General features: G+C 57.6%; 2 protein-coding genes across 4 annotated transcripts in view; one reads left to right on the forward strand and one right to left on the reverse strand.

The window, feature by feature from the left end:
- Nucleotides 1-4,636: 4,636 nt before the first annotated feature.
- ZC3H12A (zinc finger CCCH-type containing 12A) lies at nucleotides 4,637-13,628 on the forward strand. The gene is made up of 6 exons (XM_042996609.1): nucleotides 4,637-4,769; nucleotides 5,597-6,068; nucleotides 10,472-10,611; nucleotides 11,096-11,330; nucleotides 11,775-11,881; nucleotides 12,060-13,628. Exons 2-6 carry the CDS (start codon nucleotides 5,677-5,679, stop codon nucleotides 12,932-12,934), a joined length of 1,749 nt encoding a protein of 582 aa, XP_042852543.1. The 5' UTR covers nucleotides 4,637-4,769; nucleotides 5,597-5,676; the 3' UTR covers nucleotides 12,935-13,628.
- Nucleotides 13,629-14,659: 1,031 nt separating this feature from the next.
- MEAF6 (MYST/Esa1 associated factor 6) overlaps nucleotides 14,660-17,582 on the reverse strand; it is a 33,619-nt gene continuing 30,696 nt past the window's right edge. The window contains exons 6-7 of one of the 3 annotated variants that reach the window (XM_042996612.1): nucleotides 16,936-17,161; nucleotides 14,660-14,986 (exon numbers count right to left, since the gene is read on the reverse strand). In XM_042996612.1, coding sequence (XP_042852546.1) covers nucleotides 14,939-14,986; nucleotides 16,936-17,161 — 274 coding nt within the window. In that variant the 3' untranslated portion in view covers nucleotides 14,660-14,938. The other 2 variants (XM_042996616.1, XM_042996610.1) reach the window with 2 other exon arrangements.

The following is a 17,582-nucleotide window of genomic DNA, read 5'->3' on the forward strand; positions in this document are numbered from 1 at the left end:
TAACCTCTGTGTTCTGCTAAAGCTTGGGTCACCCTTCCTACACAGGTGACCTAGCTCCTGGGTCCTCCCCAGTCTGAGCTGCCCAGAGGAGCTATCAAAGGCCAAGGTAATTCCTGGATCCTTTCTCTCTCCAGGTCCCCCATCCCCCGCCAAGGGGATAAGCAGTCCTGGACCTCTGCAGACCTCACCCAGGCTGGCCAGGTGCAGGCAGGCTCCAGGAAGGAAGCTGGCAAGCCCAGCCACCAAGACAGACAAATGTGGGCAGGGCACCATTACATCCAGAGTGTTCCTGGGAATTAGGGCCAAGGTTTGCAAAATCCAGCCGTAAGTGGAGCAGGGGTTCCCCGGAGCAGCCCTGGGTTCTGCAGAAGAGTCAGCTTCTCAGGAAAGAGCAGCTTTCATGAGCCGGAAGAGGGCGAGACTTCAGCTCACGGCTCGCTTTGGGAGGGGACATAGCTAGCTGCGTGACTCATCACCCGGTCCTGCCGGCTACAACTGGCCCAGCGCTGGACCTCCCAGAGGAGGTCCCAGGCAGGCAATCAATACCGCAGGTAGGGACACAGGCCCAGTGCTGGGGGAGCCCTGGGGAGGAAGGAAAGTAGCATTTGAAGAGTCTCAGGCAGGCCTCACAGAGGAGGTGACATCATCAAAAAGATGAATGGAATTGGCCAGGCAGCAGTCCGGAGGGAAGGAGGGGAGGGCACTCCCAGCCAAGGAAGAGGCAGATGTAAAGGGCTGGCACAGGGCCCGTGGCCTAGAGAGTAGTCCATAAATGTGAGGCATTATTGTTGTGGTTGACTTATCATCATGACGGTTGTTAACCTGGACTTGTTTCTTAATATTTTTACTATCTTACAGGTACTTACTACAATGAATAAACGCTGAATGTCACTGAGTTTTTCTTACCTATAAAAGGGCTGCTGTGAAGATTAGGGGTACAGGGGCACCTGGGTGGCTCAGTCGGTTGAGGATCCGACTATGGCTCAGGGCATGATTTCATGGTTCACGAGTTCGAGCTCCATATCGGGCTCTGTGCTGACAGCTCAGAGGCCTGGAGCCTGCTTCGGATTCTGTCTCTCTCTCTCTCTCTCTCTCTCTCTCTCTCTCTCTCTCTCTCTCTCTCAAAAATAAATAAGCATTGGGGCGCCTGGGTGGCACAGTCGGTTAAGCGTCCGACTTCAGCCAGGTCACGATCTCGCGGTCCGTGAGTTCGAGCCCCGCGTCGGGCTCCGGGCTGATGGCTCGGAGCCTGGAGCCTGTTTCCGATTCTGTGTCTCCCTCTCTCTCTGCCCCTCCCCCGTTCATGCTCTGTCTCTCTCTGTCCCAAAAATAAATAAAAAACGTTGAAAAAAAAAATTAAAAAAAAAATAAATAAGCATTAAAAAATGTATATAAAAAAGAAAACATAATAAAACATTAAAAAATGTTTTTAATTTAAAAAATTAAGATTACGGCCACAGCATACACAACGCTCAGTGGAACAGCTGAGACCAGCTGTGGGCCCCAGTGGCCTCGTTTTCCCTCTCTCCTTGGCTGGTGGCCAGCCCCTGGGGTTGTGCATGGGGGGCATAGGAGGGAACACTTTGGGATCTTTAAAGTTGATGGGCAACAAAACAGGGACTTGGGTAGGCAAGGTCAGGCAAGCCCAGGGGAACAGCTTCAGGGACCGGGTACAAATGCACGCTCCCTCCACCTGGGCCCTGAGTCTTCTGTGGCCTCCTAAAACCAGCAGGCACTGGAGGCTCGCTGCCTCAAAGAGAGCTGTGTGACCCTGGGCAAGTGACGTGTCTTTTCTGAATCTCTGAGTTTTTTGTTTCCTCAGCTCTGCAAGTGCATTAAAGCCATGCACAGCAATGTCCAAAGCCCACTCCCTGCAACAGCTATATAAACAAATAAATAACGAATCCTAGAAATAACATCCAAAAACAGAATGGATTAACGACTAGTGGTATATTCCTAAAATGGAATATTATTCAATCGTAAAATAAATAAGTCATAGGTATATAGGCAATAGAAATGTATTTTTTTTTAATGTTTATTTATTTGGGGGGGGGGAGGGGGCAGAGAAAGACAGAGACACCGAATCTGAAGCAGGCTCCAGGCTCCAAGCCGTCAGCACAGAGTCCTGACAGCACAGAGCCCGACGCAGGGCTTGAACTCACAAGCAGTGAGATCATGACCTGAACCGAAGTCGGACGCTTAACCAGACACTTAACCGACTGAGCCACCCAGGAGCTCCAACAGAAATGTATTTTAAAAAACAATGCTAGGGGCGCTTGGGTGGCTCAGTCGGTTAAGCGTCCGCCTTCAGCTCAGGTCATGATCTCGTGGTCCGTGAGTTCGAGCCCCGCGTCTGGCTCTGGGCTGATGGCTCAGAGCCTGGAGCCTGCCTCCGATTCTGTGTCTCCCTCTCTCTCTGTCCCTCCCCCGTTCATGCTCTGTCTCTCTGTGTCTCAAAAATAAATAAATGTTAAAAAAAAAAAATTTAAAAAACAATGCTCTGGGTGCCTGGGTGGCTCAGTTGGTTGTGTGTCCGACTCTTGATTTCAGCTCAGGTCATGATCCCAGAGTGGTGGGATGGATGGAGTCCTGCCTTGGGCTCCACACTGAGCCTGCTTGAGATTCTCTTTCTCTCTCTCTCTCTCTCTCTCTCTCTCTCTCTCCCTCCCTCCCCTTCTGCCCCTCTCCCCCACTTGCACTCTCTTTCCAAACAGTTAAAAAAAAATGCTATGTTGTGAGTGTCTGGCTGGTTCAGTGGGTAGAGCATGACACTCTCGATCTCAAGGGTGTGGATTCCAGCCCCATGTTGGGTATAGAGATTACTTAAAAAAATAAAATCTTACATAAAAACCAACTTCAATGCTGTGTGAAAGAGGGGAATCACATAATCACAGAATGATTCCATTTGTACACAAAAAAGGAAAACTCGATATATTATTTAGGGATTTATACAAAGGTGGCAGAACTAAGAGAAAACCAAGGAAACAATTAGCACAATTAAAGCAAAATTCGGGAGGGGCGCCTGGGTGGCTCAGTCGGTTAAGCATCCGACTTCGGCTCAGGTCATGATCTCACGGTTTGTGGGTTCGGGCCCCGCATCGGGCTCTGTGCTGACAGCTCAGAGCCGGGAGCCTGTTTCAGATTCTGTGTCTCCCTCTCTCTCTGCCCCTCCCCCACTCATGCTCTGTCTCCCTCTGTCTCAAAAATAAATAAACATTAAAAAAAAAAAAATCGGGAAAGTGGTCCTTCAGGATGGGAGGGAGGCTGCACCGGATGCATGTGGAAGGTCTCAAAGGTACTGGTGTGGGTCTAGTTTTTATTTTATTTTATTTATTTATTTGGGGGGGGGTCTAGTTTTTAAATTAGCTAGCGAACACATGGATGCTTGATTGTAATTATTATTAGCCGTTAAACTGCACATGGTGTCTTTTACAATAAAATTTTCTGTATATAACACTAATACCTACCTTCTAGAATGCAGGCCTCTCTGATAGGGCAGAGAAAATGTGAGTAAAGTATTGGCACAGTAAGCTCTCAGTTTTGAGTGCTTTGGCTCCCTAAGCCTCAGTTTCCCCATCTTCAAAGTAAGCTGGTGGCACTGCTGAGGCTTTGTCCTCCAGCTTGTGGGTTCTGTGTTCCCTTTGTTCACACACACACACACACACACACACACACACACACACACACACTGCAGGGCAGGTGTCAGGTCCCATCCTCTCTCGAGTCTCCCCACTGCCCTATGTCACTGGTAATTTCGAAAGTGGCAAAGATGACGCCCGGGGCCCTGGAATGGGAGCTCCTAGCCCTAGTTCCAATCCTTTCCAAACGGGGCAATTAGACCTTTTCTGAACTTCTCCAGGGTAAAATAGGCATAGCAATCTGTTTTCCTCCTCTAAGCCCATGGGTTAATAGTGGAAAGTGCTCCAGTAAGAGACCCTGACTGGTTGACCTGGGAACCTAAAAGCGTTCTCACGGTGGGGGTGGGTGGCATCCGTGAGCCGTGAGAGACTATTCTGTGACAGCTCACATGGTGATTGGTGTAAACGTACCTCTTTGCCTGGTTTTCCGCCTCGGTCACTGTGTACTTCCTGGTTGTACTTTTCTATCCTGCTAAGTGTCCTCACCACGACCCCACCGCTGTGTACCTGCTCCAGTCACGGTGTGCCTGTTGACTGTCCCTGTCTCAGTCTGAAAGGTGCCTGTCTTTGCAATTATGGACCTACCTCCAACGCTGTGTACACCAACCTCTGTGTACCTGATTCACTCAGCGCGACCGTGACTGTCCCGCGGTCGGTCGGGGCGGACTTGTCGGGCGCTCCTAGGTCTGAACGTGCGTGGCTGTACCTGTACCGGCCCTCGCATCGCTGTGCGCACTCCGGTGAGTCCGCGCGCACCTGGCTCGGCCCACGCCTCCCGGACGCCGGCGGGCTGTGCGCTCCGGTCCCGCGGACGTCGGCGCCGCGGGGGCCCCGTGCCGCGTCCTGCGTGCGGCGTCCCGCGTCCCCGCCCCCCTTCGGGCCCGGCCGGCTGGCGCGCACCGGCTGCGGGGGCGGGGCCGGAGGCCGGGGCGGGGCGCCGCGGGGGCGGAGCAGGAAGGGGCGGTGGCCGCTCCGCCCCCTGCCGCCCGGGCCGGCAGCCGCCTCCCCTGCCCGGCTTCCGCGTCACGGTGCCGAACGCCACCTGCCTTCTCCGTATAAAGGCGCCACCGGCCTCGCCCCCAGGACTCGGCCCCATGGAGACGCCGCGGGTCGCGGCTGGCGCTCGGCGGGGTGAGGCGCGTGGCGGGGCGGGGGGCGCGGACCCCGGGGGCGGGTGGGCGGCGCGGGGAGGGCTCCGGCCGGTCCGGAGGGGAGGGACGTGGGGCGGGTCTCTCCGATTTCGCCGGTCCCCGGGAACCCCTCTAACTTAGCCCAAGTTGGGGGGAGCCTCGGGGAGGGGGGCTGAGGTCCGGAGGGAGGCCGAGGGGCCGCGGAGCTCGGGGCCGCGACAGCCTCCGCGTCACCCGCGCCCGGCGGCCAACCAGAGTTTCCCAGCAACTTTTCTCGCCAGTGGGTCGCCTCGGAAACTTCCCCCCCCCCCCCCGGCCGGGGAGTCCGGCCGCGGGCCCTGCGCCTCCTCGGCCTGGGCTCCGAGCGCGGGGCGGGCGGAGGCGCTGACCTCAGCGGGGAAGCCCCCGGTACCCCCTCCCCCCCGCCAGCGCCTTCCAACCCCGGGTTTCCATCAGAGAGCCCCGCCCCGCAGCTGTGGGGGCGCGGCGACGTCCTCCGAGGCCTCCCAGGACTTCTGGCTCCCCTGGGTTGCCACGGGACTAGGGGCGGGGTAGGAAGTGGAGTCAGACAGCGTAAGTTCAAGTCCTTGCGCCACCAGCTAACAGCTGGATGACCTTAAGCAAGTTCTTGAAGTCTGTGGCTCAGCTTCATCCTGTATATACTGGGAATGATGACTTCTAAAGAGAGGGTAGGAGAGGTGACACGTGCGGCCGGCTTTGCCCGTTGCCACCAGTCAGTGTGGTCTCAACCTGTTGGGTGGGGTAGGGGCTGGAGAGGGGTAGGAGAGAGAGCCACTCCCATCTTTAATTCTTGTGGTTGTACTACAGGAGCTGTGACAGGTGCTTTCCATCGGTGTGAGCTGTGAGTGGCAGGTGGAAAGAGGTCCACTCAGGAAGCCAGCCCCACCATGAGTCTGTGGGAACTTGACAGTCGTAGCTGCCAAGGTACTCCCAGGCCGGATCAGGAGCCCAGCACTGAGGAGGCATCGGCTGTGGAACTACAGATGAAGGTTGATTTCTTTCGGAAGCTAGGCTACTCATCTGCTGAGATCCACAGTGTCCTGCAGAAACTGGGGGTGCAGGCCGACACCAACACGGTGCTGGGCGAGCTGGTCAAACATGGGTCAGCAGCCGAGCGGGAGCGCCAGGCTTCCCCGGACCCCTCTGCTCAGCTCCCCCTGGTCCCCCGGGGTGGGGGCACCCCCAAGGCTCCCACCCTGGAGCCCTCGCCCCCAGAGGAGAACAAGGAGGGCAGTGACCTGAGGCCTGTGGTCATCGATGGGAGCAATGTGGCCATGAGGTACGTGTCATTTCTGGGGCTAAGACCAGGGCCTGTGGCTGGGAATGTGGCTCTCTACACCTGTGGTAAAGAGGCCTTCAGGAAGGAGTGTGACCTGTTTTCACAGACCCATCTAGAGGAAGGGAAGGCCTTTAACTGAGGCTCTACGATGTGCCAAGAGACTCCCTTAATCCTTATGGCGTCTTGGAAGTGGGTCTGTTAGGAATGTTTTAGGGATGAGAACAGAGGCTCAAAGACGTGCTCATGGGCTCAGTATTGGTAAGTGGTAGAGCAAGGATTCGAACTTAAGCCCTTCTGTCTCTGGAGTCCACCTTATGCACTACGTCTCTCCCTGAAGGCCAGCACTCAATCTCAGTTCCTCTCTTGTGACATCAGGCAGCTTGGTGTAAGGAGAGTAGAGTGTGGGGCCAGCTCCTCCGTGTAGGAGCCAGTCACTTGATGTCCGTGAGCTTTCTCTGCTCATTAGTAAGACCCAGCCAACCCCTGCTCAGGTGACATTTGTGAGGAGGGGCGGCACAGAGCCTGGAGAGAGACGGAAGCTCAGTAAGCTGTAGTTGTTCTTACTGCTGTTACTTAGGGTCTGGGGCCTCTGAGGCCTTGTTGTCCCAGACCTGGACCCCCAAGGAAGCAGGCCCAGGTACTGAGGCCTTTGTCGCTGTGACCAAGAGTGACCTCAAGGATCTGGCTTACATGGGGGGTGTGGGCAGGTCAGCTGTGACTTGGGTTGCCTCTGCTGCAAATGAGGCACCTGGGCCCCAGGGCCAAAGCCAGGACTCCATCCCAGTAACAGTCCCCTCTCCATGAAGACTGTCACAGGGAATGGGGGCAGGTGAAGCCAGGGGCCACGGCTGTCACTGACCCCACGGAGCACAAGCCTGCTTTCAATCCAGGCTGCTCCCTCTGGCCCTGCTTTCTCCCGGTCCTTCCAAAGTGGTTGCTGAGTCAGGGCTGGGTGGATCGTTCACCAGGAAAAGTTCCAATGGGCGTGGAGAGGGAGACCCCAGACTCAGGGTGGGGCCTGGAGAGGGCTCTTTGGTGCCAGAGGGGTCTCCCAGGTGGGCTGCCTAAGGCTTCAGTACCCAGAGCCCCTCCCACTCCCGGCCCAGCTGGGCCAAGTCAGCTGTAGGGCTGGTCCTGGCCCAGCTCAGTACGGATGCAGGTGGCCTGTTCTAGCCACCTTTGGATCAGTCTTCCCGTCTGGGAAATGGGCTGAGCCTAGGTGGGAGGTTGGGTAGAGCTGGCTGCCACACGGCTAGCGGCAGCTGGTTACAGTCTGTGCTTTGAGCATTAGGGGTCCCTTCTCAGGCTCCAGCAGCCTGTGGCTGGGCGAGGAGCTGCATAGGTCTGTGACTTCTTCCCCTGGAGGCTTGGGTGGGCTGCACCAAGCTAAGGCTGCCTGCCAAGGACTGTCTTCCCACCCCCTCCCTCCCCAGGGGCAGCCATGTGCTGTGTGTGTTTGTATCCAGGCAGGAGGAGGAGGGGCCTGGGCGGGAGGAGGGGGGTGGCCCCGAGGGGAGCTGGGCCGGAGAGGCACCGCCTTGGGGGTTTCTGAGCTGGGGCTGTAGCAGGAGGGGAATTCCTGCCTCAAACTTCCTGTCTCAGTGCTACTGGGTTCCTGCCCTGCCGCCCTCGCCCCCAAGGGCAGACAGACCAGCCCCCACCGTATGCAAATCGTGGGGAAATTCACCTCTGTTTCCTTCTAAGGGAATTTTTCTCTTGTAGCTGGGCCCAGCCCGGGCAGATCTCTTTACCTGGGTAGCCTGGCCTAGCCCTGCCCTCTATCCTAGGGTGGGAGCAGCTGAGCCGGAGTCCCTACATCCTCACACATCTTAGCCAGTTCCCTCACCTTCTGGGCGAATGGGACTGCGGTGGGGGAGGGAGGATGTCTGGTTTTCCTGTGCCAGCACAGCTTCCTCCATTGCAACAAGAGGGACTAAAGTTAGCTCTAGGGAGGCACTCCTGGCCTGGCTTGACTTGAGGGACTACATCATGGGCTCTACTCCTGCCAAGAGCAAGGCTCTCCCTACCTGCCTCAGGAGTGCTTTCGGGGCTAGGACAGCTGCAGGCAGACTTGTCCCCAGCTCAGGCTTTTGATGCCCAGAGGCAGTACTCTGTCCTTGAAAGCTGTGGCATCGCATGAAGTCCTAGGGCTGGCAGATGCTGGCCTCGGATGGGCCATATGCACGTACATACGTGTGTACAGAAGCAGGTCAGTGGGTGCATGTGCTGACTGCTTACCTGAGCCAGGGAGCCGAGCCAGGGGATGATCACGTTCCCAATGCGGAGACAGCAGAAGGCCCAGGGAGGGGCATCATGAAGACAAACCAGGGACCTGAGCCATACTGGAAGGTCAGGGAGGCTTCTCCGAGGCAGTGCCGTTTCACACGGGTCCCAAAGAGCAGGAGTTTGCCCGCTGCACTCTTGTCTCTTGTTCCCAGCCTGCCCCTACCTCTTAGCGCTTTGTTCAGACTCAAATTTGAGGGCTTTCCCTTCTGCTAGATAAACTTCAGGTCTTGCTGTTAAGGGACTAGAACAGCAAGCCAGTAGCCCCAGATGTGGGTTCAAGTTCTGTCTCCTACCACCAGCTAGGGAACCTTGGGTGAGTCGCAGAGCCTGGCTTTCCTTCATTGTGGCTTTGTTAAGGATGAAGACAGAAGGTGCGGGGCTCATCTGGCCCCCAATGGGAGCTTGGTGCCCGCTGACCGCCATCTGCCCCAAGGCCAGGGCTGGTACTTTGTACCTGTCTGAGCATCAGCACCCGTGGTGGTTATGAGCACAGGCCTGGGGCTCGCGTCTCTGTTTCACCATTGCCACAACTTCTGTGCTCTGTAGACCCGTCTTCTCATCTGAATGAAGGGCAAAGGGGCCTTTGATGATAGCACCCTCCTCAGAGGCTTGCTGACAATTCAGTGTTAAGCACTTTGGTTAGAGCCTGGCTCACAGCCCTCAGTAAATGTGAACTTTTTATTGTAAAGAAGCCTGGTGGACAGTGGGGAGGCCCCGCCACCTGGCAGGGATGAGCGCTGCCTTCAGCTGGACTTTGCCCCCCTACGATTTATGGAGACCTTCAGACCCGGGAGCCCCAGCCTATCCCCCAGACAGCCTCCGTGCCCTGCAGCTGCCCCACCTGCCTCTCTATCTTCTCGTGGGGCTATCACCCACCCCAAAACTACCCACAGGATGTGGTTGGCTGTGGCCTTGCCTCCTTTGTGTAACGTTTATTCTGTTTAATTTCACCAAGCATAAGAGACTGAGAGCTGTTCACGGAGGGGTGAATGAGGGGCAGGGGCTGTTGAGGAGGGAGCTGCAGCTGGTCCCGTCCAGCGCCCCCAGCCTGGGCCTAGAGCCCTTCTACAACACCCAGGGTTCCCTGGGGGGTCCCCTGGCCTCCTCTTATCCTCCCAGGAAGCCTCCACTTTGCTGGACTGTCTCTGGCCTCAAGCAAACAGGAAAGTTATGCTGCTGACATGGGCCCTTCTTACAGAGGCTGCAGGCTACCAGGCCCATTTTACAGATACGGAAACTGAGCCAGAGCAAGCTAGCAGCCCCTCAGGGCTGGCTTCTGGATCCAGCCACATTTGGACGGGGTGAAATCCAGTCATCAGACCACAGCAGGGAGTGTCCCATCTCCAGCTCCCCTGCTAACAGAGAGAGTCCCCTGGTGTCTTCCTGACTGTCTTTCTGCCTCAGGTCATGCCCTCCCCAGAAGGGTGAGGAAAGGACAGGGCGGTCCGGGTCTGGGCGTTTGGGGGAATTGGTAGTCTTGGGAGGAAAAGCAATGCCCTTTCACTTTCAGACTGAAAGGCTCCTCAGTGGCCTCTCCCACTCTGTCACTGCCGGCCTGTGTTGGACAATGGATCCTGGCTCCTTCCCCTTCGCCCTCCTGAGTCCCAGCCCCTGGGGCTTGTGTAGGGCTGAACTTTAATCCATGTTTAATCCAGAACAATCTGGTTTCTCTTCAGTTAGCTGGGGCTCGTCCCTTCCCACCCCCACCCGCAGCACCGCCCAGCGGCCGAGGGAGGGGTGGTGACTCAGTGTGCCTGTGTGCATCTACGTCCCCGTGGTCCCAGCACCCCCGGGTGGGGCGGGAACCAGAAGGCTGCCAGAGCCTTTCCCCCACCCCCAGGTGTGTTGCAAGCGGCCTGACCCTCCCCCACATGGGAAGCGGGTGCCGCCAGATTCCTGGGCGTCTCCTCACTGTCGGGAGATGGAACTTCAGGGAAAGTCCCCGGTCTGGCCATCCCGGACGCTGTGGGAACCAGCAGGGAATGCAGGCTTTGGGCCAGAGGGCAGTGAGCTGAGCCCAGGGCAGGGGCCCGCAGAGCCACGCCCTCCTGCCTGCGGCTCGGGATGGCAGGCCAGCCACCCTCCAGGGCTGACCCTGTGCCCCTTCTTCTTCCCAGCCACGGGAATAAGGAGGTGTTCTCCTGCCGGGGCATCCTCCTGGCGGTGAACTGGTTTCTGGAGCGGGGCCACACAGACATTACGGTATTTGTACCATCCTGGAGGAAGGAGCAGCCTCGACCTGACGTGCCCATCACAGGTGAGTGGCACCTCTGGGTGGGGGGGGCGCACTGCCCCAGCCGGGCTTTTTCCCCAGGGAGATGGTTTGGGTGTGACTGACCACTTCTGGGCCTCAAGCAGGGACCAGCTTGGTTTGTTTTTGTTTTTGTTTTTACTGTTTGTTTATTTTTGAGAGAGGAAGTGAGCATGAGTGAGGGGGGCGGGGAGGGGCACTGAGATCGGGGACAGAGGATCCCAAGCGGGTTCCGGGCTCTGCACTGACAGCAGAGAGCCCAACGCAGGGCTCGAACTCACCAACTGTGAGATCGTGACCGAACCAAAGTCGGGTGCTTAACCGACTGAGCCACCCAGACGCCCCAAGGACCAGCATTTGTTTTCCTGGCTTCTGCTGTCCTCTGCCCCTGCCTGCCGTGGTGTACCTGGAGTTCGGAGCTCCTGTGCCTGGCCACCCAGAGGCTCTGGGTCCAGATGGGGCTCTGACCTGTGCTGCCACTGCCTCCCAGACCAGCACATCCTGCGGGAACTGGAGAAGAAGAAGATCCTGGTGTTCACCCCGTCGCGCCGGGTGGGCGGCAAGCGCGTGGTGTGCTATGACGACCGCTTCATCGTGAAGCTGGCTTTTGAGTCCGACGGCGTCGTGGTCTCCAATGACACGTACCGGGACCTCCAGGGCGAGCGGCAGGAGTGGAAGCGCTTCATCGAGGAGCGGTTGCTCATGTACTCCTTCGTCAACGACAAGTACGTTCCTGGCTCCCGGGCCCCGGGGTCCCGGGGGAGAAGCCAGACGTGTCCTCTGGCACGGGGCTTTGCTGCGGGGAGCTCTGCTAGGGCCGCGGCCTTATATCCAGGCAGCTTTGGGAGTGAGTGCAGGGGACTCACCACCAGGTAAAAGGGGCCAGGCTAGGCCAGGGGATCTGAATGTGGAGTTGCCGAAGCTTCTGTGATAGGATCTGGTCAGTGGTTCCCAGCACTCGCTCTCTGGCCAGAGGCTGGCGGATGGATGCAGCCTTAGTTTCAGATTTTCAGGTTGCTGGCCTCCCCATGCCCTCAGGGAGTGCCCAGCAAGAGAACTGCCCTGGCGGGGTCCTCCTCCCCTCCCTTGGGGCATTCCCGCCCTGGGCCCAGAGGTGTCCTGCAGGACGAACAGCAGTTTCCGGAGCTGCTCTCCCACCTACCCTGCAGGTTCATGCCCCCCGATGACCCCTTGGGCCGTCACGGGCCAAGCCTGGACAACTTCCTGCGGAAGAAGCCACTCACAGCCGAGCACCGGAAGCAGCCGTGTCCCTATGGTAAGAGACCCAGCTGCCCCCTCACTCCTTCCCCTTCCTCTCTCATCCAAGGCAGCCTGGGCCCCCGAGTGCTTCCTCTCCGAGCCCACCCAGCCCCACGTTTCCTGTGCCCCACCTTTCCCCCTCCCAGCCCTGGTTCTGGAACCCCTTGCTTAGACACCCCCTCATTTTCTTCCAGGGAGGAAATGCACCTATGGGATCAAATGCCGGTTCTTCCACCCAGAGCGGCCCAGCCGCCCCCAGCGCTCTGTGGCTGATGAGCTCCGTGCCAGTGCCCTCCTCTCACTCCCTAGGGCCCCGAGCAAAGAGAAGAGTGGCCGGCGGCCTTCACCTTCATCCCAGCCCGGCTCTCTGCCGGCAGAGCATGAGCAGGGCAGCCTAGATGGGAAGAAGCTGGGAGCCCGGGCATCGCCAGGGCCGCACCGAGAGGGTCTGACACAGACCTTCGCCCCAGCGGGCAGGAGCCTCCCACCTAGCGGGCGCAGCGGCAGCAGCTTTGGGCCCGCAGACTGGTTCCCACAGACGCTGGATTCTCTCCCATACAACTCCCAAGAGTGCCTGGACTCAGGCATCGGCTCCCTGGAGAGCCAGATGTCAGAACTGTGGGGGGTCCGAGGAGGAGGCCCTGGAGAACCCGGCCCACCTCGGGGCCCTTATGCTGGCTACGGCCCCTACGGGGCCGAGCTCCCGGCCACTCCAGCCTTCCCTACCTTTGGACGGGCCGTGGGTGCCGGCCACTTCAGTGTCCCTGCTGACTATGCCCCGCCGCCAGCTGCCTTTCCACCCCGAGAGTATTGGTCTGAGCCGTACCAGCTGCCCCCACCCACCCCAGTCCTGCCGGAGCGGCAGGTGCCAGGCCCAGGGGCCGACCGGGGCCCGTGGGCCGGGGCTGGGAGCCTAGCCAAGGAGCGAGCCAGTGTGTACATCAAGCTGTGCGGGGTGTTTCCCCCGCACCTGGTGGAGGCCGTGATGGGGCGCTTCCCTCAGCTCCTGGACCCCCAGCGGCTGGCTGCTGAGATCCTTTCTTACCAGCCCGGGCACCCCAGCGAGTGACCCAGCCGTGCGGCTGCCAGCCCTAAGGCTGGACAGAGGGAGGAGTAAAGTAGGGAAGGGAACCCACAAACCAAAGATACTGTAGGATTGGTCCTGGCCCACCCGGCACCTGGAGCCGGCTGCCGAGTGGGGCAGGAACGATCACCCTGTTGATGCACATTGTATCTGTAGTTTAAGGAGACGCCGCCTTAAAGGCGTCAGTCCGTGGCTGAAGCCCAAACCCTCCTTTCTCTCAGAGGGCGGGGAGGGAGGTGGTGGGGAGCAGAGGCCTGGGCTGGGGGCCCTGCGCACGACCCCCCACCTCCGCCCCACCCCTGGGATGCCGGCCTCGGCTGGCTAGTTAGGCACTGTGTGCCTGCCCTCCAAGGGCCCCTCCTGTACGCCAATGAGGCCTCATCAGTGCTCTCGCAGGGCACCAGGCCTCATGTTAGTAAGCAAGATGCTTCTTAATAACCCACCTTCTGACCCACTCTGTTTGCAGCGCCCTTGCCCCCGCGGGGGGTGGGGTGGGGGGAGCGGGCCAAGGGCCCTCTGTCCCTACCCCCTCTTCCCTTCCTTCTATACTGAGTCCTCTCACCCTTCCCCGAGGGTGGGGACACGTATTGGTGTTGTACAGGTGTCATGTTAACTACTTTAAGTGGAAGTCCTTGCGCTCCCTTAACACGTCAATAAAGTACAATGTGAGCCCCTTTAAGAGATGCTGGTCTTTGTTGTACCCGGGGGTTGAGCCGGCCTTTGGGCAACGAGAGGTCGAGAGGTCGGCAGGTGGGCACCAAAGTGCTCAGCCCCCGGGGGCGGAGGCTTCCTTTACTGAGAGAAGGCGGTGGGGCGACACAGGCAGGATCGGGCTGTTCCCCTTTTCCGTCCTGGGACCGGAGCCGAGGGCAGAAAACTATCTGGCTGAGAATAGGGCTTCCAGGAGAGTTTGGGAGAGAAGGGGGTGGGGAAGCACTTGGGTGCTCGGCTCAGGCACCATCTTCCCAGACACTGCGGTGTTCTAGGGGCCGAGCTGCACAGCGGAGCAGGGGGCGCCTGGGGGGCAGCCTGGAGAGGCGGTGCCAGGCTAACCTCCAAGCGGGAGGTTAGGGGTCCTGGTCCTAAACTCAAGAACTGGCTCTGCCACCCCAATTATGTCACCTGGGGCAAGTGACCACCCCACTCTGGGTCTCCCATTTCCTCATCTGCGAAGTGGTGATAATGTACCCACCTTACAGGATTGTAGGGGGTACACAAGAGCATGCTTGTTGAGTGCGTGACCCAACGCCTGGCACATAGTAAGTGCTCATTAAAGAGCCTCCGGCGTCGTTCTCTGTGGGCTGTGTTCACCTCACCATTTCAACCTTCTTATCTGCCCCGAGAAGGAAGTCAGCCAGGAATATATGAATTTTTTCTTTTTTTTTTCCCCCAGATGGATAAATGAGATATAAATGTTAAATATTTTATGTTTTTAAAAAATTTTTAATGTTTATTTTTGAGAGAGTGAGAGCGCCAGCGGAGGAGGGGCAGAGAAAGAGACACAGAATCTGAAACAGGCTCTGGGCTCTGAGCTGTCAGCAGAGAGCCCCGATGTGGGCTGGAACCCACAGGCCGTGACATCACGACCTGAGCTGAAGTTGGACGCTTAACCGACTGAACCACCCAGGCGCCCGGAATGTTAAATATTTAAGTGAAAAGTGGGGCTGTCAAATGATCCCCAAACACCATCAACAGGGCAAAATGGAAAAATACAGTTTTAATAATTCTATATTTGAACATCTCACCTAATTTGTACTTATTGTTTATGAAGCTTTTATAGTATCTGTATTTTTTTTAGAAACTGTTCTAGCACAGAACAGCTGTGCGGCAAGTTGAGGAAAATGCCACACTGGCGATCTCCCTGCACATTAGGCCCCCGCTTCGTTCTTCACCCTGAACATTCTTTAGAAGCCTGCACTGGGCAGGAACCCAGGCGCAAGGTGGGAAGGAACTCAGCAAACATTATCTCGAAGCCTCCACACCTGCTCTTCAAGGCGCCCCGTGCCCATTGCTTCCAGCCTCCTTCCAAGGTTTTATCTGCACAAAGAAATGTCATTGCCTTATTTATAAAATACTTTCTTCCCATCAAGGACTGTATTCCAGATAAAAGGCTTTTTTATGGGCCTCTGTTGCTTTGTATGGAACAGGAAGCTGCTGCTTGTGTTTTGAGGGATGGGGGAAGGGTCCTACAGGCCAGCGGCAGCAGGCAACGGGGCTAGACCGGGGGTGGCTAATGTCTAGAGGCTGTGCCTGGCCCTGCTGGCTCGTTGACCGGCACCAACAAGGACAGCAGAGCCCATGAGGCAGGTGCCAGCCGAGTCTGGGCTCCGGCGAGGGTTGAGTCAGTCCAGGGTCCTGACGGCCTGCACCTGCACCCAGCTTGGCTGTGCCAGCCATCCGGGGCTTGGAGCTGCTCTGTCCAGGGCCTCTTTCTCAATCTGGCAGCCAGGCCCGATGCCCAGGATGTATCTTTCCCATGACTTGGGCTGTCACTGCAAAGCTCCGCACCACCTCCTGCCCTGCCCGCTGAGGCACCTTTCCTCACAAGGCCTCAGTGTTCCCACCTGTAAAAGGGACACAAGGATCCCTGCATCTCTCTAGACTGACAAGAGGATACCTCAGTTGGTGTGGTGCCAGCCTGAGAGGGAAAAGTCCTGGCCGTGTGGCCCTGGGCCGCTCACTTCCCTCAGCTCCCTGGCTTGCCTCACAAAAGAGTTGTAAGGTTCCCACAGGCTCGTGGGAAGGAGAGGGTGCCAGGGCAGGAACTGATCCTGAGACAGAAGTTCAAGCCACCGAGGCGTGGAGAGGATCAGACTCAGGTGGCTGCCCGCATGCCCTTTCCTCCTCTGCCTTCCTGGTTCTAGAAGCTGAGAAGCTGGTGGGGAAACCAGTGAGTATGCAAATCCTTGCCCTGTTGGGAAATGATCCTGGGGAGCTCCCGGTGCATGGCCTCCTGCCAGCCCTTCCCGAACCCCCTCCCACACATCCCCCACCTCACCCTGGGGCTCTTACCAGCTGGGGCCAGGCCCTGAGTCTCCTTGCCAGCTGTCTCAATGCGGGTTAATCCTGCTGGGGGCACAGGGTGACTCCAGAAACCTTGGCCTCCCTGGCAGAGAATGACCTGGCCCCCAACGGATGAGAGTCCCTGCCCACTCTGTCCCCATCCCACTTTGTTAGCCTGAGGAACACCCAGTGGTCTCCGAAGAGCTGGGGAACTTCAGCCAGGAGCAGGAGGGCTCTGAGGCTCCAGGGGAGTAGCTGGTTCTCCCAGGCCACCCACCCCGAGACTGCTAGCACCTCGAACATTGTTGGTCTCCCTCAGGGTGGCGTGGGGCAGTGGCTGAGAAGAGGCCACTGCTGACCATGCAGTTGCCACTTCCTTCCCTCATGTCCCCTCCCCTACAGAGAAGGGCAGGGCCCCCGGCCCAGAAGGAGGGGGTGGGCAGGCCTCCATCAGAGAAACTGGGACCCAGTGAAACACAAATCTGGGAGGTGGGTGTGGGGAGGGTGGTGGAGCCACCAGCCCAAACCCCAGGCCCGGCTGGTCCCCTGGGGGCTCCTGGTCCCCTGGGGGCTCCTGCCCCCAAACAAGGCGGTCTCAGGATCCTAGCACTCTTTCTCTGGGGCTTCTCAAATCTCTGGCTCATTTTCTTCCCCTAGACCAGAGCAGAGTGGGTGGAGTTAAGAGCAGTGAGTAAGTGCCTGTTCAGGGGACCTCCTTGTTCAAGGGAAGGGTGTGGGAGATTTGGCTGAAAAAGACAGGAAGGAAAGCCCTGCAATTAAGGAAACTCAAGCCATCCCAGGCCAGGATATGTAAATCCTTCCAGCTAGTTCCTGGATGGGGAGGAGGCCTCAGGCTGTCCTCCTAGGATGTGGCTTCCTGGAGCCCTTCTCAAGGCAGCTGCTGGCCATCTCAAGTTGTCTGCCCATGTAAGAAATGGCTGCAAAGGTGGAAGAAAAGGATCAGGCCACCCATAGGAACCCACACTGACTCCGACATGTTGCTGGGTCTGGGAAGGGTCCAGCAGCTCAGATTCTGGCTGCTGTCCAGAGAAGAGCCCCACTGAAGGCCAGGGGTGCTTATGGTGCTCTGCCTGCCACCTGCTGGCACCTCCTGGTATGACTGTCTGTGCAGCAGGGGGCGGCTCAGCCTTCACAGCCACCAGCACTGGCCTGAACGAAATGCCAAGAGACAAGCATCTCCAATAGGATCTGAAAACAAGAATTTAAAGAGAATAATATGGAGAGTGCTAAGGCAAAAATGGGAATTCTTTTTTTTTTAATACTTTTTTTTTTTTTGGTAACACTTATTTTTGGGAGAACGCAAGTGGGGGAGGGGCAGAGAGAGGGGGACAGAGGATCCTAAGCGGGCTCTGCGCTGACAGACAGCAGTGAGCCAGATGTGAGGCTCGAACTCACGAACCGTGAGATCATGACCTGAAGTTAGACGCTCAACTGACTGAGCCACCCAGGTGCCCCTCTTTTTTTTTTTTTTTTTTTTTTTTTTTTTTTTAATGTAAGCTCTACGCCCAATGCGGTGCTTGAACTCATGACCCTGAGATCGAAAGTCAGTTCTACCAACTAAGCCAGCCAGGTGCCCCCAAAATGGGAATTCTTAATGGCGTCTGCAGCT

This window comes from Panthera tigris, chromosome C1 (assembly GCF_018350195.1).
Source record: "Panthera tigris isolate Pti1 chromosome C1, P.tigris_Pti1_mat1.1, whole genome shotgun sequence".
In the NCBI taxonomy this organism is placed as follows: domain Eukaryota; kingdom Metazoa; phylum Chordata; class Mammalia; order Carnivora; family Felidae; genus Panthera; species Panthera tigris.